At 40.7% G+C, this 19,704-nt stretch overlaps 1 protein-coding gene across 1 annotated transcript in view; it reads right to left on the reverse strand.

Moving 5' to 3' along the window:
• The window catches only part of LOC125459468 (mucin-2), a 76,277-nt gene that overhangs the window by 39,373 nt on the left and 17,200 nt on the right, over nucleotides 1-19,704 (reverse strand). The window contains exons 9-19 of the mRNA XM_059652218.1: nucleotides 19,250-19,367; nucleotides 19,014-19,152; nucleotides 18,624-18,734; nucleotides 18,441-18,510; nucleotides 14,378-14,515; nucleotides 14,104-14,268; nucleotides 4,333-4,427; nucleotides 3,942-4,068; nucleotides 2,209-2,461; nucleotides 2,071-2,123; nucleotides 1,888-1,988 (exon numbers count right to left, since the gene is read on the reverse strand). Coding sequence (XP_059508201.1) covers nucleotides 1,888-1,988; nucleotides 2,071-2,123; nucleotides 2,209-2,461; nucleotides 3,942-4,068; nucleotides 4,333-4,427; nucleotides 14,104-14,268; nucleotides 14,378-14,515; nucleotides 18,441-18,510; nucleotides 18,624-18,734; nucleotides 19,014-19,152; nucleotides 19,250-19,367 — 1,370 coding nt within the window. The remainder of the gene's footprint in view (nucleotides 1-1,887; nucleotides 1,989-2,070; nucleotides 2,124-2,208; nucleotides 2,462-3,941; nucleotides 4,069-4,332; nucleotides 4,428-14,103; nucleotides 14,269-14,377; nucleotides 14,516-18,440; nucleotides 18,511-18,623; nucleotides 18,735-19,013; nucleotides 19,153-19,249; nucleotides 19,368-19,704) is intronic.

Below are 19,704 nucleotides of genomic sequence, written 5' to 3' on the forward strand. Positions count from 1 at the left end.
ATCATCGGCAAACACTCCCATTCCTGACTTTATGATGGAGGAAGGTCATTGATGAATCAGCTGAAGATGGTTGGGCCTAGGATACTACCCTGAGGAACTCCTGCAAGATGTTGTGAAGCTGAGATGACTGACCTCTGACAACCACAACCATTTTCCCATGTGCCAGGTATGAATTCAACCAGCAGAGAGTTTGCCCCCGATTCCTATTAATTTCAGTTTTGCAACGGCTCTTTGATGCCACACTTGGTCAAATGTGACTTTGACTTCAAGAGCTGTCACTGTCACCTCACCTCTGGAATTTAACTCTTTTGTCCATATGTTTGAGCCAAAGCTGTAATGAGGACAGAAGCTTCCGCGAGCAAGCTGTTGATAGCACAGCTGATGACGCCTTCTACCTTTTTTTTGACACTTTACTGATGATCAAGAGAGCACTGATGGGGTAGTAATTGGCTGGGTTGGATTTGTCCTGTATTTTGTATATAGCACATACCTGGGAAAATATCCACACTGTCGGGTAGATGTTCGGGTTGTTAGCTGTACTGGAACAGCTTGGATAGGGTTGTGGCAAGTTCTGGAGCACAAGTCTTTAGTACTATTGCCAGAATGTGGTCAGGGCCCATAAGCTTTGTAGTATCTAGTGCCACCAACTGCTTCTTGATACCACGTGGAGTGAAACAAATTAAATTGACTGAAGTCTAGCATCTGTGATGAAATGGGCTGGAAAAGGTCAAGGTGGATCATCCACCCTGCACTTCTGACTGAAGATTATTGCGAATATTTCAGCTTTAGCTCCCCATCATTGAGGATGGGGATACTTTTGGAGCATCTCCCTCCAGCGAGTCGCTTAATTGTCCACCGCAATTCACAACTGGATGCGGCAGGACTGTAGGACTTAGATCAGAGCTGTTGGTTGCGGGATTGCTTAGCTCTACCTAACAGTTGTCACGATATTGTATGGCACACAAGTAGTCCTATCTTGCAATTTCACCAGGTTGATATCTCACTTTTAGGTATGCCTGGTCTGCTCCTGGCATGCCCACTTGTACTCTACAGTGAAGCAGGGTTGATCCCTTGGCTTGATGTTCATGGATGAGCAGGGGGAAATGCCGGGCCATGAGGTTAGCGTATGATTCTGCTACTACTTAAGGCTCAGCGCACCTGATGGATGCCCAGACTTCACTTACTAGGCCTGTTCAATGTCTGTCCCATTATGACAATACAGCTTAGTTAGGTAAGGGATATGGAAACAAAGCAGAGTGATGGAGTTATGACATAGACCAGTCATTATCTAAATGAGTGGCAGACGACTGAATAGGATGCATGAACTATTTCTGTTCCAATATTCCTAAGATCTCTGAATTACATACATACATACAATCCCTAAAGTGTGGAAACAGGCCATTTGGCCCAACAAGTCCACACCACCCTTCTGAAGAGCATCTCACTCAGACCCATTCCCCTACCTCTACACTTCCCTTGTCTAACCCAACTAACCTAAACATCCCTGGGCACTACAGCAATTTAGCATAGCCAATCCACCTACCCTGCACAGGAGGAAATGGGAGGAAACCAGAGTATCTGGAGGAAACCCACTCAGATGCAGGGAGAATATGCAAACTCCACACAGACAGATACCCCTGGAGAGAATCAAATTCCTGGTGCCGTGGGGCAGCAGTGCTAACCACTGAGCCACCGTGCCACCCATATAACAGTACCTTTGCTACATGTGACACATTGAACAGGGAAGACGAAAAGACAAAAACTCTTGAGCAAATAAGCAGCATGGTAGCTCTAAAGTCAAGAATAAAGAACAATATATAAGAATCATAAGAGTATTTGATTATTAAAATATTTACAAAGGTAATCCCACTCATTATTAACACTTACACACTCCATATCAAGAGTTTGGCAACTCTTCTGACACTCGATACCAACACTGTCAGCTGAAGCATTATTGCAGTCAAAGTAAACCATGGGAGCAACACAGGCTGGAAAGCAGAACCAAAAGTGGATTCAGAAAACACAAAAAAATTGTCCGACTTGAATAATTACTTCTTTTCAAGATGTTACCTTGAAGTTTTAATTCTTTTCCAATGCACTCCAGCTTCCCTTGATTGCAGGTACTAAAATTAAATAATAGGATTTCATCAAACACTGTGTAGAGCTGCTGCTGCACAGTTAAATCATTAATTAACTTCATAAGCTCACCACATGGCATCTTCCTCATGAATGACCTCTCCTGCTGGCACTGTCAACCCCCTATAATAGCATGGGCAGCTGGAGGGTGGTACACATCTGCCAGTTTCATCCATGTAGGTTCCAGTAGCACAACCACATCCATCAACTGGCACAAAGTCAATCTCACATGTTTTATCTGGTGCTCCTAGGGACTTGCAAGTGCGATGGCAGCTTGTCATATTGTAGCTGTAGGTGAGAGTCTTGGGACAGGTGAGGTATTTGGCTGAAATAAGCAAACACAGAAAATTTGCGGAATTTCCAAATTACCAGTTAAAAAAAATCTAAAATAAATAAATGTAACGCTGTTTCGTAAAGTGTTATTTTACAAATCAGAGGGATATGGAGGTAGAACTGGAGAACGGGACTAACTGGGTAGCTTTTTTGCAAGCTGGTTCAGGCATGATTGGCCAAATGGCTTCCTTATAGAATTGTAGAATGTTATAGTACATAACGTCAGCTAATAACACAATAGGCTGGGTTTTTATCCTGGAGGCAGGTTGCAGTAGTCAGGAAAATTCCTGGCTTGGCCTGCTCATTTTGGAAGTGTTATGGACCAGACCAAAACCCCTTCAGACATATTAAGAACATACCATAGACCCCAACTTTTTCTTATTTTTAAAGGCACATGTAAGGTGTTTTGTAACGGATGGAATTTGATAAGTCAAAATATCAGGTTTGAAACAAAACTCACTTTATTTTCGTACGACAGTTAAAATATAAATAAAAGAGAGAAGAATTGGAATAACTTAATTGTATAGGAAAACTTAACAGATTATTCAACTGCTTTGCAACAACTGTTCTAATTTAGTAACATCCCATAAACATGTACTTGGCAAAGGCAAATTCAGTAAAATAATTGTTTCACATGTAATTCCAGCAACAGAAACAGAATCCAACGTTTTTGCTGTAACAGAGAGGAATAACAGCTTCCACAATCCAGCTTCAAGACTCCAGCAAATGCCAGAAGTTAAACTAAAATACTGGTCCTGTGGGAGCCTGACACCAACTATTCGTGCTTCTTCTATTGTTCCAACTAAAAACTAAATCCAAGGCCTCAAGCTGTTTACTTTATCGGCTTGGAACAGACCACTCATTTCCGCTGTCTCAACCTCTCTTAACTTAAAAAAAGACAGGACAAATTGTACTTCTTTAAAGCCACAGTATCATCAAAGAAGGAACTGCTCATGCAAACAGGGTTTTTATTCCTGGCGGGAGGGGATACTGGCTGCATTCAGGCTATCCAACTAGGAAAATGTTCAGAGGCTGTCAGGTATCAAATCTCAACCTCAATTCTGTCAGACATTGTCTCAGGAATAACATAAAATCCATAACAACCCCAGGCTCTCCCTCCTTTTACAACCCCCCACACACTTCCAATTCATGCTGTTTTGTGCCCATCCACTCACTCCCATGATTTCTTACAGTTTTAATGCCATACTATGCCTCCACCTACCCCAGTGATTCATCTAACTGTCTAAGCCAACCTGTACTTCCTATAAGACCCTTCATACCATTCATGTATGTCCAGCTATGGCACTTTCATGTCCATTAACATACTGCATGGAACTGAAAAACTCTTGTGGTGACAATTGGATGTGTTAAAATAGTGCAGTGGTATTTGAAATGATAACCTTTTGATTCATAGGCAAGAGTGTTACCACCTGAACCACAAAACGCACAAAGGTTGATACCATTACACTTACAGCATACATTCATTCTCCAATTGGAAATGATGATCCCTTTAGTTGCGCAGGCCTGAACATAAGAAGAAAGGGCAGCACACATGCAGTCTTCACTTTTTTCACAGTTACAGCTGTCATATTTACATTGCTGCAAAATAAAAGCATCATGTCATCTTGTACTTCTAAGGTGTCAATCTTACACAAACACAGAACAAAGAAACATGTCTTCAAATGAAAACATTCAACACAAAATTGATGCAGACCAAAAACTCATGTATGAGTCATATATTTCTGCTGTCATTACTCATGACAGCAGCCATGTTGAAAATTTCACGAAACAAATAACAGGCTTGACGTTACAAGCAATATGTGGAATAATTATCAGATATAATAGCATCAGTAATTTTTGTACCTCAAAGTATTGATTTGGGTTGACATGTGAATGGCACTGAGTGAATGTAGAGTTGTCAGCTAATAGCAGGCCACACCAATGCTTAGCATACTTTTCTAGAAAAATAAAGAAAAAAATTAAAAGAGAACTATTTCCAGTGGATTATTTTGCTGCAAAAACAACATTTCCTCAAAATGTATCTTAACCAAGATGGGGTAGAAATTCAGCATGATTTCACTTCTGTCCAACTGTAGCTGTCGGGAAACCACAAAAACAGCGGTGGTGCATTCCTATACCTGACTAGCTATGACATTTAGATAAATAATATATATCAACCTACTTATGTCAATTCTCACTTTGGTGCTGTTGTACATGAACTGGATTCTAGCTATTAGCTGCTACCTCACTATGTGCACATTGGCCTTGCATAAAATTCCATCACCAACGATGAACCATGTTGTGACATGTCAAGGTATATCAGGTCACTAAAGACTGCCAACTGGCTTATCAATCTGGGCCTAGATATTTGAATACCACCACTCTCTTTTGCAATATATACACCAAGCTTATGGAATACTCATTGATGATTCTTTGTGTCACATGTGCGTTTTCCCTAGTTTGTACTTTTCAAGTGTGTGGCTGCCATACTGATGTCAAGAGACAGACTGTACATTCCAAAGAGACAACTTTTGATATTTTCTTTTTCAATCTAATTATAGTGAGTGGGGGGAAGTATTTTAGATTGTTTTAAAATAAGAAAAAGCTTCCTTGCTGCCATTGGCACCTAAATGATCCTGTGAAAATCGTTAAAGATTAAACTGAGTGAAGTAGAAGACATTTTTATAATGACTATATCGTTATGTACTGAAGATCCAAACTGACATGTGTGCAATCAACAATCCCTTGGATTTTGAGATATTCTTACTTCTGAAAGAAGAAAGCATACTATTGCTGATTGTTTATGAGAAAATTAATGTTGTTACCCACTCTGGGAAACTTCAAGACTGCTGATTAATGTATCAGGAAATGTCTGATTATCTTCTGTTACTCATGTTGTGCAGTACTTGCCCTGGAACTTAGCTAGAGACCAGTTTACAACATAGTCTGCCACAGGTTTGATGGCCTTCACATCATACATGACGTTTCTTGGTCAAATTCAAAGTCACTTGTCCTTTGCTTATGCTAATAACTAGCAGACTAATGGCAGGTGGCAGATTTCAGTCTATGATGACATCTTACATACTAATGTTACATTTTCCTTAAAATATTTAATTACTAATAATATCTATGCTGGGCTGATATATGAATAAAAGGGTTAAAATAAAACTATCTTGCAGAGGGATATTTAATGGTGCGCAGTTGCAAGCTTCTAGCTGAGAACTCATAAGGACATAAAACTGCTAGTTAAACAAAACATAGGAAGATATGTAGGTTCACCGTACCATCTATTCTAGAAGCAAATTTATCTGCGAGATGAGCGAAGGAATTATAATGATAGTGCTCACAGCAACACAAAGATGTTTTTTATTCATTAAATCTCTGTCTTACAAGAATCATTAAAACACCAGGGACAACAGAAAAGGAGAATGATTGATTAATTGATATATTCTAGCCAGATATAAATGATTATGTTAAAAACAAATTGTAGTCTGTAATGCAATTATACCTGATAGTGTGGACTTGCCTTCAAACTAATTATACATTGCAATTTGTTGCTGTGCCTATGCAGTGATTGGTTAATTGTACTCATATTCTATGCATGATGTAAACCTATTCAATAGTAATGATTGGATGTAGATAGCTGTACATTTTTCAACTGGTATATGTTAATTTCTTGTAACCGAATCAAAGAGTATAACTGTATCTGCAGTCCTTTGGTGTCTCCAGAGTATCATGTTTAGATACTCTGGAGTCCAATAGTGAAAAATAAAGGCTTTTTTGAACATCCAGTTGATATTTGTCAGTAACTGTCTGTAGCTAAGAGTCAGAGGATAGCAGACCGACAATCAGACCCAGGAAATTCTTGTAACAGCCTTGGGAGCAGAATGTGATTACTACCAGGCCCTCCATAAAGGCAAAATTGATGATCTGGTAAATATTTTTCACTTGCAAGAATATTTAACAACAGATTGTGTCAGTTTAGAACAGAAGTCCAACAGGGCAGATCACATTGAACTTAGACTAGACTAGACAGACTGAGACGGCAGTCTAGGAATAATGAAGAAATGATTTTGTCACATGTACTTTACAGTGAAGAATGCAACAAAGTACTGTGAAAACTTCCACTGTTGCCATGATCTGGCAACATTTTGAATAGTTTAAGAATAATAATAAAAAAATTCTTAAAGAGAATCCGTAAGTCTTTCACCACCACCAGCACTAGACTCAACCAACATTGAAGTCACCGCTCCTCAGGCAGAATCTTTCGTTGCTGAGCCTACCTTGCCAGTATCGCCTCTGCTGATATAGCAGACAATGTTGCATCCCATGATCACCCCCAGCCACCTCTTCAACATTGCTATCTACCCAAGTCCTGCCCCGGGCTCACCAGCCACCACCACCCTCCGAGCACCAATGAAGCCACCTTCTTACCTCCTTCCACCTTCCTTGTTGATGCTGCTGTCCATGGAATTCATTACCACAGGGAGTAGTTGGTGCCAAAACATTGAATGTATTCAGGCGGTGACTAAATATAGTGGTTGGGGTGAATGAGGTCAAAGTTATGGGGAGAAAGTGGGATTAGGCTATTAGTTGGATGGTCAGCCGTGATTTTGAAGAATGGTAAAACAGGCTCGAAGGGCCAAATGGCCTCCTCCTGCTCCTATCTTCTATATCTCTGTGCAGCCACGACCGAGCTCTCCCGAGAAAGTAAGTAGAAGCAAATCCAAAAAGAAAACGAGAAAAGAAGAGCAGTTGGAGTGGAGGAGACCCAGGCTCAGGGGCCGAGGCGATCCTACTATACTACAGGAAACTTGAATGTCCAGAACAATAAGGCCAGGTTCCCTAATTAGGAATCGAACCTGGCTGGCTGCACTCAGTGTGTTGAGTCCGAACCATCCTGGTACAAAAGTGTGGGTGGTTTAGAAATTGAGGATAAAGTAATCAGGCAGACCGGTAACGAAAGTACAGGTGGTTTTGAAATAGTGGAGCAAAATGTTCAAAAATCTGAGCTGTAGGAACCGTGAAAATGAAATGTGAAATCCGAAAAGGTGAACATCGAGAAAGCAGAATTTGAGTTCACCTAAGTGTGGAGGGAGCAAGCTATGTTGCTTTACCCCACCGGCCAACGCTGGAAGTTGTTAGGTAAAATTTAAATACAGGGCGGCAAGCGCATAACTTTCCTTCATGCTTAAAGGCATGAGAAGTGCAAAGACTACTGATAGCAAAGATAAAGCCACAATAATGCAACACCTTAAACAGGAATTTACCGAGAGTTGATCATTCTCTGGAAATCAGGACTTTGGACTTAAAAGAGAAATTCTACAGATAACAGATATTAGTCACAGCTAAGTGGAGTAGGCAAGCTTCTGTATCGAGACAGGACACTTTTGCCCGTGTTTTAAGGCTTTCTTGTGTGGGAGAAAAAAATAGCAAATTGCAAGAGCATTCTTGTATTTTATAGGGTAATAAATATTTTCCACTTAAATGTGAACATCTCAAGTGCCTGCAGTCTATAAACTACATTTCATTCTCTAGTCAGAGTGAAATTCCAACTATTATTGTAATATGTGGGTGAATCTTTAATTCAAGATAATAAAACTTACTCGTTAAATCTTCAAGGGTATGAATTGATTCTTTAGAGAAAATAAGGGAAAATGGAATTTTGAAACCTTATATGTATAATTTTCTTTGAAATATCTTAAGGCATGTTCTGAAATCCAAGAGGGCTGATTTTTCAGAGTTTGAAACTCAAAGTAAAAGCAACGAATATAGTTTTTCCTTTGCTTAAACAAAAACACATAGCTCCCACCTGGAGACTGAAGGGAGGGGGTGATGATGGAATTACATCCAAGACATTTGTCCTGGCCCCTTCAAAAGATTGAGCATTGTAAATTCTCAAGAATGTTGTAAATTTGGGGTTTCTGAATTGTAAGAGAAATTTGGATTAAGTAACCCATTCTTCCCAAAGCAGGATGGATGGAATTGTATCCATTGCACCTGGTGTGGCTTCCTCTACATTGGGGAAACCAAACAGAGGCTTGGGGACCACTTTGCAGAACACCTCCGCTCGGTTCACAACAAACAACTGCACCTCCCAGTTGCGAACCATTTCAACTCCCCTCCCATTCTTCAGACGACATGTCCATCATGGACCTCCTGCAGTGCCACAATGATGCCACCCGAAGGTTGCAGGAACAGCAACTCAAATTCTGCTTGGGAACCCTGCAGCCCAATGGTATCAATGTGGATTTCACAAGCTTCAAAATCTCCCCTTCCCCCACTGCATCCCAAAACCAGCCTAGTTCTTCCCCTCCCCCCACTGCATCCCAAAACCAGCCCAGCCTGTCTCTGCTTCCCTAACCTGTTCTTCCTCTCACCCATCCCTTCCTCCCACCTCAAGCTGCACCTCCATTTCCTACCTACCACCTCATCCCGCCTCCTTGACCTGTCCATCTTCCCTACTGACCTATCCCCTCCCTACCTTCTCACCTATACTCTCCTCTCCACCTATCTTGTTTTCTCTCCATCTTCGATCCGTCTCCCCTTCTCTCCCTATTTATTCCAGTTCCCTCTCCCCATCCCCCTCTCTGATGAAGGGTCTAGGCCCGAAACGTCAGCTTTTGTGCTCCTGAGATGCTGCTTGGCCTGCTGTGTTCATCCAGCTCCACACTTTGTTATCTTGGATGGAATTTGATTTTGTTTTTCAGATACAGCAAGGCAGCTTCAAGAAATACTGAATCTATCTGTAGACTTCAATGCCACAGCATAGTGATGGACTAAAACCACTATTCACGTTTGGAAAGAAATCATCCTCAACCCACCAAGTCTTTTGTTAATTCTGTGAAAATATTAAATATGTTGAGTAACAGAAATTTTAGAATCACTAAGCCTGGACATACTAAAGAAACTATATTATGACATTCTAAAATATTTAAAGGGGCCTGAAATTTAAAAGGATTCTGGAAAATAACAAAATGTGTGTACACAGTCTCTTTTGTTTCAAATCAAAAAAAGGAAAATTTTAGTGTTTTTTTCGAAATTCAATATTTCATTTACTGCTTGAATATTTTTAGACATTTATAATATCCAGAGGGAAAACAAAACATTGCTGAAAAATATCATCAGGTTCTGCAGAAGGGTCATTGGACTCAAAATGTTAGCACTGATTTCTGTCCACAGATGCTGCTAGATCTGCTGAGATTTTCCGGCAATTTCTTGTTTTGCTTGAGAATTCCAGCATCCGTAGTTCTTTCAGTTTATTTTGTTTAATATCCAGAATGATTTATCAAGTAAATTTTAAAGAAAATCATCTTCTCACCTCAGAGAAAGAACAAAATATATTATTGTTTCAGAGATAGTAGGAACTGCCGATGCTGGAGAATCTGAGATAACAAGGTGTAGAGCTGGATGAACACAGCAGGCCAAACAGCAAAGGAGGAGCAGGAAAGCAGACATTTTGGGCCTAGACCCTTCTTCAGAAATGGGGGAGGGGAAGAGGGTTCTGAAATAAATAGAGAGAGAGGGGGACTCAGATAGAAGATGGATAGAGGAGAAGATAGGTGGAGAGGAGACAGACAGGTCAAACAGGTGGGGATGGAGCCAGTAAAGGTGAGTGTAGGTGGGGAGTTTGGGAGGGGATAGGTCAGTCCACGGAGGATGGACAGGTCATGGGGGTGGGATGAGGCTAGAAGGTAGGAGATGGGGTAGGACTTGAGGTGGGAGGAGGGGATAGGTGGGATGAAGGACAGGTTAGGGAGGCAGGGCCGAGCTGGGCTGGTTTTGGGATGCGATTGAGAGAGGGGAGATTTTGAAGCTTGTGAAGTCCACATTGATACCATTGAGTTGGAACATTCCCAAGGAAGTATGAGGTGCCGTTCCTGCAACCTTCAGGTGACATTGTTGTGGCACTGCTGGAGGCCCAAGATGGACATGTTGTCTAAGGAATGGGAGGGGGAGTTGAAATGGTTTGCGACTGGGAGGTGCAGCTGTCTACAGCAAACCAAGGGTAGGTGTTCCGCAAAGTGGTACCCAAGCCTCCGCTTGGTTTCCCTGATGTAGAGGAGGCCACGACGGGAATAGCGGATACAGTATACCACATTAGCAGATGTGCAGGTGGAAGGTCTTCTTGGGGCCTGAGATGGGGGTGAGGGAGGAGGTGTTAAGGCAGGTGTAGCACTTCCTGTGGTTGCAGGGAATCGTGCCGGGTGTGGTGGGACTGGAGGGGAGTGTGGAGAAAACAAGGGAGTCACAGAGAGATTGGTCCCTCCAGAAAGAAGATAAGGGTGGGGAGGGAATAATGTCTTTGGTGGTCGGGTTGCATTGCAAATGGCGGAAGTGCCAGAGGATGATGCGTTGGATCTGGAGGTTGGTGGGATGGTACGTGAGCATGAGGGGATTCTGTTTTGGTTGTTATTGCGGGGAAGGGGTGTGAGGGATGAGTTGTGGGAAATGCGGGAGACACAGTTGAGGGCATTCTCAACCACTAGAGGGGAATGTTGCGATCCTTGAAAAACGAGGACATCTGAGATATTCAGGAGTGGAATGACTCATCCTGGAAGCAGAAGGCGAAGGTGAAGGAATTGGGAATAGGGGATGGGTGGCATTTTTGCAGGAAGATGGATGGGAGGAGGTGTATTCTGGGTAGCTGTAGGAGTTGATGGGCTTGAAATGGATATTGGTTTGCAGGTGGTTGCCAGAGATGGAAATAGAGAGGTCCAGGAAGGAGAGAGAGATATCACAGATGCTCCAGGTTAACTTAAGGTTGGGGTGGAAGGTGTTAGTGAAATGGATACACTGTTCAAGTTCCTAATTTGTTAGGTAACTCAATAAACATTTGCACATGATTTGGAATAAAGTCAAGGACAGGAAGGCAGTTAAGGAAATAGAACAAGATCTGCCGTTTGAAAATCATAGGTACCAAGGGTCGGAGACAAGGTAATGGTAAGGGTAGTGATAATGGGAACTGCAGATGCTGGAGAATCCAAGATAATAAAATGTGAGGCTGGATGAACACGGCAGGCCCAGCAGCATCTCGGGAGCACAAAAGCTGACGTTTCCGGCCTAGACCCTTCATCAGAGAGGGGGATGGGGTGAGGGTTCTGGAATAAATAGGGAGAGAGGGGGAGGCGGACTGAGCTTCGGAAGATGGATGGGAGGAGGTGTATTCTGGGTAGCTGTAGGAGTTGATGGGCTAGAAATGGATATTGGTTTGCAGGTGGTTGCCAGAGATGGAAACAGAGAGGTCCAGGAAGGAGAGAGAGATATCACAGATGCTCCAGGTTAACTTAAGGTTGGGGTGGAAGGTGTTGGTGAAATGGATACACTGTTCAAGTTCCTAATTTGTTAGGTAATTCAATAAACATTTGCACATGATTTGGAATAAAGTCAAGGACAGGAAGGCAGTTAAGGAAATAGAACAAGATCTGCCGTTTGAAAATCATAGGTACCAAGGGTCGGAGACAAGGTAACGGTAAGGGTAGTGATAATGGGAACTGCAGATGCTGGAGAATCCAAGATAATAAAATGTGAGGCTGGATGAACACAGCAGGCCCAGCAGCATCTCGGGAGCACAAAAGCTGACGTTTCGGGCCTAGACCCTTCATCAGAGAGGGAGATGGGGTGAGGGTTCTGGAATAAATAGGGAGAGAGGGGGAGGTGGACCGAACTTTTTGAAAGGCAGGGATTATAATCATGAACAATCAGTGTTGTTTGTTAAGGGTGGTCTTATCTGATCAACTTGATTGAATTTTTGAAGTGATGACCAGATGACTCATGATGTTGTCTACTTAGACTTCCACAAGGCTTTTGATAATGACCTGCACAGCAAGGGCTTCCAAGGAAATTTGGTAAATTGGATCCTCAATTAGCTGAGTGGCAGGAAGCAGACAGCGATAGTTGAGGGGTGTTTTTCTGACTGGATTTCCATGCCCAATAGGGTCCCAAAAGGTCAACATTGGGGCCCTTGCTGTTTGTGGTTTATATAAATGATCCAGATTGAATGTAGGAGATTTGATCAGTAAGTTTACAGATGATACAAAAATTGTTGGAGTGGTAAGTAGTGAGGAAGATAGACTACAAGAGGATATGGACAGGATGGTCAGATGGGTTGAGCAGTGGCAAATAGAATTCAATCTGGGTAAATGTGATTTGAATCATTTGGCGAGGAAAAACAAGGCAAGGGAATACATGATGATCTGCAGACCCTGGGAAGCACTTTGGTGTGCATGTCCACCATTCCTTAATGTATTTGTTTTGATTTAATTTACTATTATCACATGTACCAAGATACAGTGAAAAGTATTGTTTGCATGCTAACCAGACAAATGATACCTTACATAAATACATTAGGGTAATTGAACAGAATGCAGAATATATTGTTACAATTACAGAGAAGATGCAGAAAAAGATCAACTCTAATTTATGAAAGGTCCATTCATAAGTTTCATGGTAGAAGGGAAGAAGTTGTTCTTAGATCTGTTGGTATGTGTTTGGAAACTGTTATATATTCTGCCCAATGGAAGAGGATGGGAGGGGTCTTTGATTATGTTGGTCGCTTTCACAAGGTCCATATCAAGTCAAATAGATAAAGTGGTTAACAAGACATCTGGTATACTTTATTACTGAAGACACAGAGTTTAAGAACCAGGAGATTATGTTGGAACTGTATATAACATTGATTAGGCCATAGCTAGAGTATTGTGCGCAGTTCTGGAATCTACATTATAGGAGGATGTGATAGCACTGGACAGGGTGCACAACAGATTTACCAGGATGTTATGTTGGCTGGAGGGTTACAGTTATTAAGAGAGATTGAATGTACTGGAGTTGCTTTCCTTAGAGCAGAGAAGATTGACAGGGGACATGATTAAGGTGCATAAGATTATGAGGGGCATGGATAGGATAGACAGGAAGAAATCTTTTCCCTTTGATGGAGAATCAATGGCCAGGCAGCATATATTTAAAGTGACAACAGACAATTTAGAGGAGATAAGATGAAAACATTTTTCACCCAGAGAGTGGTGGGAATCTGGAACACACTGCTATAATTGTGATAGAGGCAGAAACCCTCAAAATATTTAAATATTCAGATGTGCACGTGCAATGCCAAAGCATGCAAGGGCTATGAGCAAAGTGCTGGAAATGGGATTGGAATAATTAGGTGGTTGTTTTTGACCAGTGTGGATGTAATGAACTGAAATGCCTTTTCCTGTGCTGCAGATCTCTGATTATATCCCAGGAAGCCTGAGTTAAATAAGCAACATTATTGTAAATCCATGTTATGTCTTCAAGATGGTTGATGCTTTCATGCTATCATTTCTGCTACAGTCTATTATGGTGAAGCTCCTACCAATTTTTGGTGGAAGTTTATCTTGTCTTTCTTACATTTCTGATACATCATGCATATGTGGGGCTTGATAGCCAGGCCATGTTCTTGCTCCATAATAATCCATTTCTTGTAAACTTTACAGAGATGAAATTGTACTTTAGTGAATAAATTATTCATGCAATAAATAATAACATGGTTAATATTACAGAATCTGAATCTGAAACACTACTATTAGGCCTGTTTTCTTAAGCTTTGAATTCCAACCTATCGGCTCATCACTGAAAAGCACTAAGTTATAGACTAACCATTTACGACACTGAGGGAGCAAGGATTTTCATGAATATCTTTTCTGTCAGGGCAGTTGGCTTTAGTCTTCCAGGTATTTGCGAAGGCAGCAGGTGTTCCTTCTACAAGACCACTGACTATTTTAAATTCGTCATTGAGTACATTGTTGAAGTTTCCACAAAGACCTAAATAAACACAAATATGTCATACAATGTGAAATCACTAAAAACAATGTGGCATTTACGACTACTTCCAATGGCTGGATGGTAAAGATACAATTAGGCTGTAGCTTACCACACATCTGACTTTTGAAGACAGAATCCAGCGTTATATAAAGTTGCATGATAGGCACCAACTGTACCTGGAGCTGCAGTCCAAAAGAAGTATGAATGATCACATGGAAACTCGAGGGCATGAAAATAGTGAGGTTAGCTGTGAAAACAAGGAAGTTGAGCATTTAAAAATGTATATATCAGATTTCTTCAAGCCATTTAAAATACACTATCAGAAGAAAATAGTTCAAAACAACATTGTGTACATTACTTGGATTCCATATTTGCTTTAAATTTCATCTCAAGTAACATAGAGGATGAATCATTGTCTTTAATGATTTTTCATTTTTGTTGGTAAAGTATGCCCTTTCCACTTCCTGTCCCACCACCCCAAGGAAGTGCGGAAATCTTGTCTGCTGTGTCTTTTATTAAATCTATTAAAGTTTGCAATATTTTTCCATGAAATTTGGACATCACTGGTAATTCCAGCAATCGTTGCCAGTCCTGAACATTGCATGCTATCTGCGCTGCCTATTCACACACTTGGGAGAAAGATTTGAGTGTCCTAGTGCACAGTAGGTTAGTACTGTAATGCAGATTCTGCAAGTAATCAGGAATGCTAATAAACAGTTATATTTTATTGCCAGGGAATTTAGTGCAAGAGTAGGGAGAATATGCTTCAGTTATACAGGATATTAGTGAGGCACAGTGAATACTGTGTCCAGGACTGGTTCGTCATTTGTAAATTTGGAAGGACGTCAAATGCATCGGAAGCAATTTAGAGAAGGTTTACTAGTCTAATACCCAGAATGAGTGGATTGCCTAATGAGGAAAGGTGAAGCCTATAAGCTCTGGTGTTTTGAAGAGTCAGAGGCAACTTATTTGAAACAAACAAGATCCTGAGGGGACTTGACCGGGTAGATGTTGAAAGAATGCTACCTCTGGTAGAAGAATCTAGAACCAGGGGTCATAGTTTAAAAATAAGGGTCACTCATTTTAAACAGAAATGAGGAAATTTTTTTTCTCTGTCTTTAGAATTCCCTTTCTCAAAAGGCGGTGGATGCAGAATCTTTGAATATTTTTTAGCACATCTTGGTAGATCCTTGATTACCAAGTGGATGAAAGATTATCGGGAGTATGCAGCAATGTAGCATTGAGGTTAAAATCAGCCATGATCTTATTAAATGGAGGAACAGGTTCAAGGATGAGTGGCCCATTCTTATTCCTTGCTCATGTTGGACACCTCTCCACCTGCACCAAAAATACTGCTGTGCCATCTACTTTCATCCTCTGCAATACCTGTCTCTCTCTTTCATGCCAGGAGGAAAACAGCCCACTATAGGGCACAAAGAGTCAAGACACCTCTTCGTCCATTATGTGAAAGCCATCCTGACTCTGACAGCCCTGAGTGACTGACTAACTGTGTAAGTCCCTGAATTAGTATCAGAGGTGGCTCTTGCACCCCTGAATGAAGGTATCTCCATTGGGTCTATTGAGGCCTGCTGACAGCCATTTCAAGTTTCCTGTGTGTGCTAAATGGCATGGTAATACAGGCCATCAATAGTTCATCCTGCCCGAGTCCTTCTTTGTAAATAGAATAATATTTAATGAGTGTTATTAAAAACCTGCTTAAATATCTACCACTGCTCATCCATTAACTCCTCCCTTCGTCCTTTTTCTAGCTAGCTTTGGACAACACTTTCTTCATACCTCTGTAATTCCCCAAGCACCTCTCTCACTCCCTATTGTTTTGCAGTGTCTGCAGCTCAGACATCAACTCTGAGCTGAAATTCCTCAAGTAGCCAGCACTTGCTGAAAATGTGGTATTTGTGGATTGCACTGACACCTACCAGCTGCAATACTTCCCCAGCCCAGCTATCTCTATTCTATTTAATTAGTTAATAGGTTGTTTAATGTTTCAAAATGAAGTTCTTAACTGTATTTTTCAGCTGTAATAATATCTCCCTACTTACATTATTTGACCAATCAAATGAGATATGGAAGAAATATCCACCAATCTATTGTTTTCCTGTGATATTAATTTCTGCTCTGACAGTTAGAAACTGGTTAGGGTGTCTCTGTGCTGTTGATTTTTATCTCCTGCTGCCTTCTCACACAGGCCGCTCATCTCTTTTTGAAGCTGTTGTCAGAGTTCTGTCATATTGCTTGAGAAGTTGCTGATTCAGTTCTCTCTCCTGCTTTTTATGAAGATGCTGATCCCACTTTCTCATGCAATTTCTCAAACTGCTGTCCCAGTGCTTGCTCTCTCCCTTGTTTAGGCACTCGCTAATGGCTGGCTCTGGCTCCTCCTCTCTCCTGCTTCATTAGTTGCTCGTGGCTTTCTCTAGGTTCTCCTCTTACCTTTTTCGTATCTGTGTCTTTGTCCATTTTTGTCATGACTTCTACATCATTTTTGTATTATACAGAGAACAAAGCTGTTCCTAATATTCTAAGCATGGTCCGACCAAGATCATATGTAACACAACCTTTTGCACTTGCATTCTATTCTTTTTTGAAATGGACTCAAGTGTTTTGTTTCAGTTTTTATTGTTTTATAAACGTGTGCTGCTGCTTTTAATCATCTGTTCTTTTTCTACCCTTAGCACCTTTCACCTACATATCTATGCTTATTTTCTAAGTAGTTCGTAGCCACCACCCTCTTCCTACAAGTGTCATGGAACACGGAAGAGTTCAGCACAGGAACAGGCCCTTTGGCCCACAATGTTGCGCTGAACATGATGCCAAATGAAACTAATATCTTCTGCCTGCCCTTGGTCCATATCCCTCCATTATGCAAGAAATGCTTATCTAAAAGTCTCTTAAATGCCCTTTTCAAACCTGCCTCAATCACTATCCCTGGCAGTGCATTTCAGACTCCTATCACTCTTTGTGTAAAAGAAAACTTGCCCCTGCTGTCTCCTTTGAACTTTCCCCCTCTCATCTTAAATGCATGCCTCCATTTCAACTCTGGGAAAAAGATTCTGAATGTCAATCCTGTCAACACATCTCATAATTTTATAGACTTCTATCAAGCCTCCACCAATCAAGAGAAAATAACCCGAGTTTTTCTAGCCTCTCCTTTAGCTCATACCCTCTAAACCAGGCAGCATCCTGGTAAACTTCTTCTGCACACTCTTCAAAGCCTCCACATGTTTCCTGTAATGTGGCAACCAGAATTGAATGCAATACTGTAAGTGCGGCCTAACCAAAGTCTTATAAAGCTGCAACATGGCATCCTGACTCTTGTACTCATTTCCCTGACCAATACAGAAAACATGCCATTTGTCTTCTTTACCACCCTACCTACTTGCATGGCCACTTTCAGGGAGCTATGGACTTGAATGCCTTTTTCTATATTGCAACTAATTTTCAATAACAATCCCACTGAAATATTTGTTAATTTCTTTCAGCTGTATTATACAATTTTTTGGCCGAGTGCAAGTTATGATAAGTTTGCTGGAATGATTCTCACCACTAGGTTGAGTAAATTTTCTCACCATCTCTTGCCAAGCCCATTGCAGTAATTGGCGATTCAGCTCCTAATGTGAGCATCACAGTCGATCTCCACACCATCTCATCATATACCATTTCAATTTGTCACTCACTAGGAATCCTGGAATTGATTGGGTCCCTACTGTCGGTATTTTTTTTTAAGGTCCGTCGTGCATCTGGACAAACACTGTCAATCCAGAGCTGCCCTCCATGGGTTCCTGACCTTTGCCCTGCACTTAGTAGACAGGCAGATATTAGTGCCCTGCTTTGTTAGTAAAGTCCTGGAGCACTGACTGTATGGGATGTTGCACAGCAAGGATTTGCTCTTTCCACAGGGTCAAGTGTGGAGGCTACAACACCAGAATGTCTTCCTGCTTTCTGGTGTAAACAAGCAAGTGAAGTTGTGAGCTGCTCAGTTATCATACAGGTTCACTGATCGAGGTTTTAAGATGGCATCAGTTTCAGAAATCTATGACATATACAAAGCCTATTACATACAGGAATCTGGTTGTTTGGGATTTTCTTGCAGGCAAAGAAATTAGGTATATTTTGTGTTTAAGGCAAAATATTATTGATTTTAGACCATGACTTACCAAAGGTTAAAGGCAATTCTGTAAAGATTCCATTAACAGACACACGGCCACTGGGGTTAATTGTAATGATCTGTAAATAAAGGACCAATACATTCTTAATAAAATCATTTTTGGACCTTGGTGCTCCCTTAAATATATATCAAAATATTTAAAGTATCAAAAAGCAAATTGTACATGACTTACTGTTTGAGATCGATGTTCAGTCAGTGATACAGACTTTAAGCATGTTTCAGATTCAGTAATACCACATTGCTGCAGCTCCCCAAGGACAGAAAAGAAAGTATTTTCACAGTCCTAGAGTGATGGATTAGAAGAAAGAAACCAAACCACAATTTTATCAATGGCAAAGAAATCATTCACTTACATAGCACATCAAACTAAATGCACTTGATAGAGATTTGAATGTTTTAAGTTAATTCTTATGTAACGCACAGACCTTTGGAAGTAATGAAAATAGAAATATACTAATATCAACTCTCTTATAAAATGTAATCAGCAACATTATTAGCAAGTTAAACTTGTTAGTGCTGTTAATTTTCACTTTACTGAAGCTCAAATGAAAGAGATCCTTACCTTAGCAAGAACATAATGACAATTCCCATGGAATTTGTATTGCTTTTCATCAAATGTATTAATATGAGCTCCCCCCTCAACGGAGCAGATCCCAGGGCAAGATAGATCAGTACAGGACCACTGTCCTCCATTACAATTGCTGCCAGAGTAAAAAATGTTCAATATCAGTAGTTTTCTTAGATGAAGATCAACTTAATGATTTATTTGTCTTTTTTTGTAAAAGTCTAATTAATTACCATTTACTGCATTTGGTGGAATAAAAGTCTCCAGGTGCATAAGATATTCCATTGTAGGTACAGGGACACTGTTCTTTTGGAATGCATCCAGTGTTGGAAATATCATCAAAAACAGTATCTACAATATCAAGTCTTGAAGTTAGATATACAGAGGTTCTTAACATGCAGATTTTCCTTAATTGATGAACAATATGATTCAATTATTTCTACTGGAGATGTTGTCATCAGGTGATCTCATTATGGTCTTTGGTATTGCAATCTCACTTTGTAACACTTGGAAATGCCTCTGATATGAATCTATTTTTATGTTTGCATTTAATACAACACAAATCAACGTTTCTCTAACAATCACCAACAAACATCATCTCTATAACACAATGAACTACCCACTGTCTTCAAAACTACTGTAAGAATCCTTTGCTCATAACATTAACAAAATATGCAAATATCATTAA

This window comes from Stegostoma tigrinum, chromosome 17, assembly GCF_030684315.1.
Source record: "Stegostoma tigrinum isolate sSteTig4 chromosome 17, sSteTig4.hap1, whole genome shotgun sequence".
NCBI lineage: Eukaryota > Metazoa > Chordata > Chondrichthyes > Orectolobiformes > Stegostomatidae > Stegostoma > Stegostoma tigrinum.